At 33.4% G+C, this 10,308-nt stretch overlaps 1 protein-coding gene across 1 annotated transcript in view; it reads right to left on the bottom strand.

Annotated features, from left to right (window-relative positions):
* Positions 1-6: 6 nt before the first annotated feature.
* LOC107658974 (dnaJ homolog subfamily C member 2-like) overlaps positions 7-10,308 on the bottom strand; it is a 12,474-nt gene continuing 2,172 nt past the window's right edge. Inside the window, exons 2-16 of the mRNA XM_016447722.1 lie at positions 9,920-10,112; positions 8,753-8,916; positions 8,527-8,668; positions 8,369-8,449; positions 8,209-8,274; positions 7,572-7,663; positions 7,376-7,497; positions 6,096-6,245; positions 5,915-6,003; positions 5,740-5,809; positions 4,322-4,509; positions 2,876-2,976; positions 2,687-2,797; positions 1,014-1,174; positions 7-121 (exon numbers count right to left, since the gene is read on the bottom strand). Of these exons, the coding sequence (XP_016303208.1) occupies positions 53-121; positions 1,014-1,174; positions 2,687-2,797; positions 2,876-2,976; positions 4,322-4,509; positions 5,740-5,809; positions 5,915-6,003; positions 6,096-6,245; positions 7,376-7,497; positions 7,572-7,663; positions 8,209-8,274; positions 8,369-8,449; positions 8,527-8,668; positions 8,753-8,916; positions 9,920-10,112 (1,799 nt within the window). The 3' untranslated portion in view covers positions 7-52. The remainder of the gene's footprint in view (positions 122-1,013; positions 1,175-2,686; positions 2,798-2,875; positions 2,977-4,321; positions 4,510-5,739; positions 5,810-5,914; positions 6,004-6,095; positions 6,246-7,375; positions 7,498-7,571; positions 7,664-8,208; positions 8,275-8,368; positions 8,450-8,526; positions 8,669-8,752; positions 8,917-9,919; positions 10,113-10,308) is intronic.

Raw genomic sequence — 10,308 nt, 5'->3', positions numbered from 1 at the left:
AGTTAAAAGACCATGTTGTGTGTGTGTGTTTTCTTTCCCTGCAGCATGTTTGTCATTTCTTGTTTTTAGCGGTGACCTGCTCCTGGGCGGCTTTCTTAGCCTTTATCATCTCCACCAGCTCCTGCAGAAACACATCAACAACTGTACATAGAGATCACACATTATTATAATATAACACTCCAAAGAGAAAGGAAAACTTGAAATCGCATCATATGACCCCTTTAAGATATTTTAAATTTCATTATTTATTTATTTATTATTCTTATTAATAACACTAAACATGAATCATAATTATTAATATTAAAAAGATAGATTTCTTTGTTTTATTATTAATATTTAATATTTATATAATTATTCATATTTATAAAAACATCTTAATTACTTGGCACCTCAATCTAATTCTACCTTATTAATCAGCTTGCATTATAACAAGATTGCGAATTACAGACATTATAATATTCATTTATATAATTATGATGTTTATTATTATTAATTATGATTTAAATAGATGTAAAAGTGTATAATATACATATTAAAAATATTGTTAATTATTTAATTTAATATTACTTTAGATTTTTAAATAATAATTAAGATAATAATAATAATCATTTGTATTATTATTTAGAAAAATATTTTAATTACTTGGCACCTTATTCCAATTCTACCTTAATATTTGTTATTATTTATTTTTATTTCTTGTCATTATTTGTTTTTAGTAATAAAATTAATTTCAATTGTATTAATTATTAATAATTGATTATTGTTGTTGTTAGTATAATTATTATTACTAATTTAATAATATAAAGGTCTTATTTTATTATATACTTGACAACATATTCTGATTCTACCTTAATATTTGTTATTGCTTATTTCCTTGTTCTGTGTATTAATTCTTGGGCAATGCTGTATGTAAACAATTATGCCAAAATAGTACGTTGAATTAAGAAACAAATGTTTGTGTGTGTTGCACAAGCCTGTCAGTTTTTGATGAATAACGATGCAGAAGATCATACCTTGTATCTCTTCATGCAGTCTTTCTTGGAGCGTCCGGGCACAGCGTCAGAGATCTTCTCCCAGCGCTCCGGCGTGTTCACCGGGTACGTCTTCAGCGCCTGCTCCAGAAGCTTCTGCTCCTCTGTGGTCCAGGGGGAGGAGTTGGACTCGGCGCTAACAGCTGGAGGAAACGTTTGGATGAGTGATTGTGTTCAGAACAGGACTGTTTTTGTGACAACCATAAACCACATTTTAATCATTATGCTTCTCTCGAATCTTTGCCTGCTGGTTGTTCATTAAGAAAACATTTCATTTTAATTTGGTATTTGCGTTATCTTGCATTGGTAAGAAATCTCCTTTCATGGCTGCGGTAGCCAGATGAAAGTGCTTAAATCCCCCAATCAATACATTTTCTGCCCAGTGGTTTCCTTAAACTTCCCAACCTGGCAACCATACATATGCGCTCTCTCCAGGTTACAGAAAAAGTGCTGATGAGCTGAAATCACTGGCAAACATTTTTTTTTCTTAAAAATAAATTTTTTATACAATTAAAAAAATATATATTTGTATATATTTATTTATTATTTGTTTATTTTTATATAATAAAATAATTATTTTTGTTATTTACTGCTCAGATAAGTGTAATACAGCCAGTCTGTTTTCTTTCACATTTGTGCTGTTATCTGCGAGCAAATGTTCTCTTGGTTTGAGCTTATGTGAAAATGCAATAACTAACGAAATGAAAATGACAATTAATAAAATCAGGATTAATCAGCTTGCATTATAATAAAAGTGTCACAGAAATAATAATATTATTATAATTAGGGTGTTTTTAATTTATTAATAGTAATATTAGGAATAACCAGTCATTAGAGTAAATTTTTTTAAATTGAGATTTATACATCATCTGGAAGCTGAATAAATAAGCTTGGTTTGTTAGGATCGGACAATATTTGGCTGAGATACAACTATTTGAAAATCTGGAATCTGAGGGTGCAAAAAAATCTTAAGTTGTCCAAATGAAGTTCTTAGCAATGCATATTACTAATCAATTAAGTTCTGATATATTTACGGTAGGAAATTCACAAAATATCTTCATGGAACATGATCTTTACTTAATATCCTAATGATTTTTGGCATAAAAGAAAAATCTATAATTTTGACTCATACAATGTATTGTTGGTTATTGCTACAAATATACCCCAGCGACTTAAGCCTGCTTTTGTGCTCCAGGGTCACATATTATTTATAAAAAAGGAAAAGAGATCTTATTTTATTAATTACTTGGCACTTTATTGTAATTCTACTTTATGAATCATCTTCCATTATTATAGAAGTGTGTTCTAAAAAGCATTATTATTATTATAATTAATATTTTACATTTTATTAATAATAATATTATTATTTGTTCTGTGTAACAATGCTTTGGCAATCATCTTGCATTATAATAAGAGTGTGTGTTATGGATATTATAATAATTATTAATATAATAATTAATATTAAGATATTGGAATTCTACTAATATAAAAATATTAATTAATATTAATAATAATTATTATTTATTCATTAATTAAAGAGAAAATATTTTATTTATTCTACATGTATTATTTTAATTTATTATTATTTACTTGCAACCTTTTTCTAATTCTACCTTATCAATACTCATGATTAACACAATTATCATGTGACTTACCATCAAACCTCTCTGATGGCACAGCGTTGTCTGCGGTCGGAGGAACAGCCGAATGCTCCTTCTTAAACTTCTCAAAGGCCTTTCGGTTAATCTCGTCTTTCTGGTGAGGATCTGCCATCAAGAACCAAGCAAATTAGCCGTACTACTTCAATCCAGCGTACAGCATCAACCCAAAGCGCTGTTACCTACCCAGCTTCTGCAGTGTTTTTGCTTTATTAATGACGTCTTTGGCGGTTCTCTTCACGCCGCTGCTGGAGTGCTGGTTCATGTAGCTGGCGATCACCTCCCACCTGTCCGATCACAGCACACCTCAGTCAGTTTGTTTGTGTTCAACGCCATTCCAGCTTTTCATGGCGAGAAATATTATGGCTGAATTATATATCATGTTTTTATCATTTATTTTTGCTAAAAACTCCAAAACTGTATTTGGCTTAACTCTCTTCAAAAGAGTTAACAGAATAAAAAAAATTCTCTCAATGAGCTAAAACCAGCACAATCTAATTAAACACGCTTAATGGATAAAGGGAACATGTTAGAGGATCTTCCCCTAGTATTAAAAACGTGCGTGTCATCCTGGAATGACCAATTCTACAGCAGGTATAAACAATCTGGTCCCATCGCTTAGAAAATTAATAGAAAATTATTTTTCCAACACTGGGACTAATTTCATGGAGCTTACGCATTGTGTATAGATCCCACCAATAACAAATTATTGGTTTTAAACCCATAGGAGGTACAGCACAAAATCTGGGGTCCGCCAATAATGCTTCTTTTGCAGCAGAGTCGGCTTCCTCATTACCTTCGATTCCACACTGGCTGCGTTTACATGCCCAATTTTGGGTTCAATCGGACTGAATTCATTCCGATTGATGAATCTGAATGTAGTGTTTACATGAACGCTAAAGAAAGTGATGGGGTTGATGTGCGCGTTTATATGTCACAAGCTTCAAATTGGAATAGATTTTTTTTGACATGCGCGCACTGCACAAATATAGAGTTTCTCACTGTTGGCACATAATAACCACTCTCCTACAGGGTTTCTTTATTTGTTTTTAACAGCAGAATTAATATTTATTAATTTATGTATAAATATACATATAAACTGCTGTGCCGTACTGCTCTTATTTACCACACAGTAAAAATGCCCCTCCCCGCACCCAAAACGGGTTGCCTGTGGATGAGAATCCAAAACAAGGACTGGTGGGAGGTTGTCCTGCTCCACTTCACAGTTGCCGAGTGAAAGGAGAGTTTGAGAGATGACGGGACACGCATTTATACAACACTTTATTCAAAAGGAAGAACCGCTCGTTCTGCGCGTCATACGTCGTTACGCTATTTCTGCATCATTGCACATGCGCAGTTCTTTCAGTTTCAGGGTTCAATCCGATCGAGTGTTAACATGCACTCTCAATCGTATTAGAAAAGGAATAAACCTCCCCCTTCAATCCGATCGAAATTTCATTCCGATCGAGCTCAGTCGGATCGATTAAGGTGTTTACATGAAGGCTTTTCAGTCCGATTGAGCCATCAATCCGATTACAAACTGATTATTTGGTTGCATGTAAACGTAGCCAGTGAAACACTGGATCATCTGTTCGGTCTGAGATACGACAGGTGGTTTCCATGGAGACTCACCTGGCGTTGGTTCCGGCGGGAAACAGGTTGACAGCTTTGATGAGCAGCTGCAGGTCTTCCTCGTTCCAGCCTCTGTTATTGAGTCCTCCTCCTCCTCCTGCGCTGGTGTGCTCGGCCCCGCGCACCGCCTGCTGCGCCTGCATCTCCACCTCCTTCTCCTTCTGCATCTGAACGTTCACCTCCTGCACCTGCAACCACAGAAACAAATCCTCAGAGCAACTACAGGACCATTAAGATGTTTGGGGTCAGCAAGGACTTCTTTTAAAAACATTCAAAAACAGCAGTAAAGTCATTTATAATGTTGCTAAAAAATCTTAAAAATATATTCATAATAATAGTTATTAAATGACTAATTATATTAATATTTGTTTTTGTAATTGTAACATTATTACTAATAATTATTAGTAGTATTTTTATTTATATTTCAAATAAATGTTCTTTTGAACTTTCTATTCATCAAACTAATCCTAAAAATATTATCATGTTTCCAAATAATAATAACAACAACGATACTGCTATTTATATTAAATAATTTTAGTAGTTGTAATTTATTACTAATAATTATTAGTATTTTTGCTGTTCTTTGGCACTTCCTATACAAAGAATCCTTTTAAAAAAAAAAATCACAACTTCCACAAAAATATTACGATGTATATGTATTACATATATTATAATATAAAATATTATTAATATATTTTAAATGTTATCATTATTTTTTAAAAATGCTAATATAATTTTATTCAAATATTTTTATTAATATTACTTGGCACCTTACTCTAAATCTACCTTAATAATATTTGTTATTGCTTTAATAATTTTTTGTCATTATTTGTTACGTATAATAATGCTTTGGTATTCAGCTTTCATTATAATAAGTGTGTATGTTACAGATATTATAATATTAATTAAAATAATATTAAGATTGGTCGATTGTATTAGAATTGATTTGTCGAATAATTAGAATTACTATTTATAATTCTAATAAATGCTGTTCTTTTAAACTTTCTATTCATCAAAAAAATCCTAAAAAAATAAAACAGCAGTTTCCACAAAAATACTGGGCAGCACAACTGTTTTCAACATTGATAATAATCAGAAATGTTTCTCGAGCAGCACATCAGCATATTAGAATGATTTCTGAAGATCATGTGACACTGAAGACTGGAGTAATGATGCTGAAAATACAGCTTTGATCACAGAAATAAATTACTTTTTACTTTATATATACAAAAAGTTATTTAAAATTGTAATAATATTTCACTATTTTTACTGTATTTTTGATCAAATAAATGCAGCCTTGGTGAAAACAAGAGACTTCTTTTAAAAACCATGCAGACCCCAAATGTTTGCGTACACACACAGATTTATAGCTTAACAAAGGGTAAATAGGGTGGTTTTGACCGGTTTGTGTTTCTCACCTGTTTCTCCAGAGCTGCTTTACTCTGCTCTTTACTCCCAGAGGCCAAAGCTTCATTCAGCGTCTGCAAACTACAAATCAAACCAAAACTCAATATTAATCCCACATGCAGCTGTGTTTCAGAGAATCAACTCACAAGAGGAGCAGTAAACCGCCATCACATTTCCAAGCTTCACCTGGTCAGCTCCAAGCGGTCGCAGAGTTTCTCCACCTCCTCCATCATCCTGACGCCATCCGCTTCATTGTCTGTGAAGTAGCTGTGAGTCTGAGAGAAAAGCAGAAGCAGAGAGACAGAGATGAGGACGGGAAGCTCTCGGAGAGCTGAGTAAGTGTGAGATCGTGTGGAGGGTCTCCTGCCTTGCAGGTCGTCCTGAGCTTCTGCCGCTCTTTCTTGATGGCTTTCTTCTGGGCTTCTTTCTCTTTCTTGGCCTGCTGTGCCACCTGTCGCGCCGCCTCCTCCTCCTTCTCCCTCCGCATCCGCGCCACCTCCTCCTCCGCCTGACGTGCCTGCACACATAAAACAGTGAGAGAGAACCGAGGATCCCTGATAGACAATATATACAACAGATTAAGGTCACTAATTTAGCTAACAGGATACTTACATAAGAAAGTACCGAGTAATGGAAAGTAACTATATGTAACTACCGAGACCCTAATATGGGTTCAGATCATTGTAATGACTATACTCTCTCGATATATCGCTAAATATATTGTACGTTTAAATTTATATATACAAATAAAATATCATATGCAGATTTAATCTGTTGATATTTGGTCATTTACAGCTTCATCAAACAAAACATATTCAAAACAGAAAAATGGAAAAACACAAATAAGGTGAGGTGTGAAACACTTTCAGAAATGTGTTAGTAAGTGCTAAAGCAGAGTTGCTCATGTGTCATTTGAAACAGTGAGCACTGACCCGCTCCTTCTCCTCCTGCTCTCGTTTCTTCGCCTCGGCTTTGGAATATTGTCCTATCCTAACAAACCATACATCAATGGAAAGCTTATTTATTCAGCTTTATGTATACATCTCAATTTCGAAAAATTGACCCTGGAGCATTTTGTGCTCCAGGGTCACATATATTACTTACTTGACTGTAAAATAAAGTGATACTTTAATTATTTGTCCTTTATTTAACCAGGTAAAACTCTTTTTTACAGAAGTGACCTGGAAACACTGATACTGCAGTGTTTAGTCAAAAAGCACTCCAAAATAACTGGAAAAAAAAAGAAAATGTGGTTCTATTAACAGAAAAAAAGTAATAAAAAACAGGCACAGCTATTGATTGATGGCCAAATATCAGAAAACATTAGTTATAAATAATTTAATAATATAAATGATATATGTAAATTATAATATAACATATATAATTATGATACATAATAAAATATATATAAAATATACATTTTGTTGTGCATTACTGTCATTTGTATTAGCTTTTTTTTAATATGACTAGTTTTTTTAATTAATTTTTAATTTGGTTTTGGTTAATTTTGTACATCAACTTAAACTTAATTAAAATTACAAATATTACCTTGGCATCTAGCGACTTTAATCTTTTATTTCAGTTAAGCTTTATTATATATTATATATAATTTTTTTTATTAAGTCATTTGAAACAGTGAGCACTGACCCGCTCCTTCTCCTCCTGCTCTCGTTTCTTCGCCTCGGCTTTGGCCTTCTTCTCCGACTCTTTCCTGGCTTTCTCCTCCTCTTTGAATCTCTTTATTCGCGGGTCGCAGTTGTAGGCCGTGTCTGCATCACATCACACACATTCACACAGACGCTCACAGTAAGATCATGTTTCTCGTGTCTCACCCCAAACTTACCAACGAGTGTCCGTATTCTGTTCATCTCTTCCTTCTTCCTCTGAGCTCGAGAGGCTCGGTTCTGTTTCTCAATCCACCTCCTCTCATCTCGACTGATAGCAAAATCACACACAAACACAAAAAGGAAACAGTGTTATTGTAATAGAATTGAGAAACTATTGTAGTTGTAGTTAACTTGATTTTTTTATTTAATCTTTTCTTTTTTTAATTGTAATTAATTAAATCACTTTAATTAGTGATTAATTTACAATTGTTCATTTTAATTTTAATTAATATTTTCTGTTTTCAGATTAATTTAAATTTAGTTTAGTATATATTTTTTTATATTTTGATTATTGTTTCATTCGTATATTTTCTGTTTTCACAATTTTAATTCAAGTTTAAGTCATTTTGTTGTGTTGCGATTTTATTTTTTTTAAATGTCTAGATAGTTTTTTTTAAAATAATATTTAGGTTTTTATTACTTTCAACTCAAATTCGATAAGAATTTGGCAACTAGCAACTTTTTTTTTTTTTCAGTTAAAGGTTTTTTTTTTATGGTTTAGTGTGTTACCTATAATAACCACATGCAGTAATAATTAAAATTTTACAAAATACTAAACCAAAACCAATAACATATGATCAAAGTATTATTCACCATTCAGCTTTTTCCTTTTCCTCTTCATCTAAATATGAAAATTCTCTCCAAGAGTCAAAGTTGTACCTTCAAGAAACAAAAGGGAAAAAAAAATCTTTTTTTTTTTCTTCCAGCATTAGTTTGCCTCAAAATCTATGAATAAATTTGATATTTTTCTTACCAAAAGGAATAGAAATGATCCACCTCTTCAAAAGACGCGTCCTGGGCTCCCAGACTCGGGAAGTGTTTTTGAACAGACCATCTGATTGAGAGAAACACAGCAGCGTGATCTCCAGCACTGAACCTGAATCATCTGAATCAGTCATGAGAGGCGTTTACCTGCTGTTCCTCTCAAACACCGGCGCAAACACCTCGAAGAAGTTTTCTTTGCCTTCTGCTTTTGAAGGAACCATGTTGTCAAACGTGGGATCCACGCTGTCAAACGCTCTCCGCTTCACGGGATCCGACAGCATCTCCATCGCTGCATCACACGAGAGCAGATCAAGAACCTCTCGTATGCACAAACACCTTTATTTCACTTAGAATAAAGCAATAAAGTCCAAACCTTTTGTTATGCAAGTGAAATAATCATTATCTCCCTCCACAATCTGCTCTCCTGCTGCTTTCCGCTTGTCCGGGTGATGTTTGAGGACCATGGCTTTATCTGTGGAGAACAGCAGCATGTTACTACAAAATAGGCTACTCTTTACTATTTTGAAGTGTCTTCTGCTCACCGAAGCTCCATTTATTACACAGTAAAAAATGTGAAATATTATTTAAATTTAAAATACCAGTTTTCTTTGTGAATATATTGTGAAATGTAATTTATTGCTGTGATCAAAGCTGTATTTTCAGCATCATTACTCCAGTCTTCAGTGTCACATGATCTTCAGAAACCATTATCATATGCTGATTTGCTGCTCAAGAAACATTTCTGATTATTATCAATCAATACGCACCTTTCTGTACAAAGGTCTCTTCTGCTCACCAAGGCTGGATTTATTTGATCAAATATACGGTAAAAACAGTAAAATATTATTACCATTTAAAATAGCTATTTTCCATGTGAATATCTGCTAAAATGTAATTTATTTCTGTGATCAAAACTGAATTTTCTTCAGTGTCACATGATCTTCAGAAACCATTATCATATGCTGATTTGCTGCTCAAGAAACATTTCTGATTATTATCAATGTTGAACATTTGTGGAAAAAAATATTTTAAGGATTTGTTGATGAATAGAAAGATCAAAAGAACAGAATTTATTTGAAATAGAAATCTTTTGCCACTTTTGATCAATTTTATGCATCCTTGATAAATAAAAGCATTAATTTCTTAAAAAAAAAAAAAAAAAAACTTTCTGACTCTAAACTTTTGAATGGTAGTTCCACAAAAATATTGGGCAGCACAGCTGTTTTCAGCATTAATAAACTTAGAAATGTTTCTCGAGCAGTAAATCAGCATATTAGAATGATTTCTGAAGATCATGTGACACTGAAGACTGGAGTAATGATGCTGAAAATTCAGCTTTGATCACAGGAATAAATTACATTTGACAATATATCCACAAAGAAAACAGTTATTTTAACTCGTAGTAATATTTCACAATTTTTACAGTATTTTTGATCAAATAAAAGCAGCCTTGGTGTGGTTCTGTAAGGTCAAGAGAAGCGTGTCAATGCATTCAGTTCAGAGTCTCACAGCTCTGACACAGATCGCAGTCTCTACACACACCTTCCAGTCTTTGGGGTCCAGTGTCTTTAGCATGGGATACTCCTCCAGCTGCAGCTCCTCATCCTCCTCTTCCTCAGACAGCTGCTCCTCTTCCTCCAGCTCTTGAAACGAGGCCGACACATTTCTAGTCCTGCGCTTCAGAAACGCCTCGAACCAGCGACCCAACGGCTCAACCTGAACCTGCTCTGAGGCTGAGACAAAGACACGAGGCAAAAATCCATCGCATAAACAGTATTTCCTTGTATGGGAAAAAAAAAATAAATAAAAATAAAAACAGAATATTGAAGGTCATTTCAATACATAAATTATATTCATTTTATTTAGCACTTTATTATTTTTTTTTACTTATAATTTAAAACTCCCCCCCCACCCCAAGATAACAGTGTT

The sequence above is a fragment of the Sinocyclocheilus anshuiensis genome, unplaced genomic scaffold (assembly GCF_001515605.1).
Source record: "Sinocyclocheilus anshuiensis isolate Anshui unplaced genomic scaffold, SAMN03320099.WGS_v1.1 scaffold283, whole genome shotgun sequence".
Classification (NCBI taxonomy): Eukaryota; Metazoa; Chordata; class Actinopteri; order Cypriniformes; family Cyprinidae; genus Sinocyclocheilus; species Sinocyclocheilus anshuiensis.
Note: the sequence above shows the minus strand (reverse complement) of the source record. Positions and strands in the feature narration are given on the sequence as shown.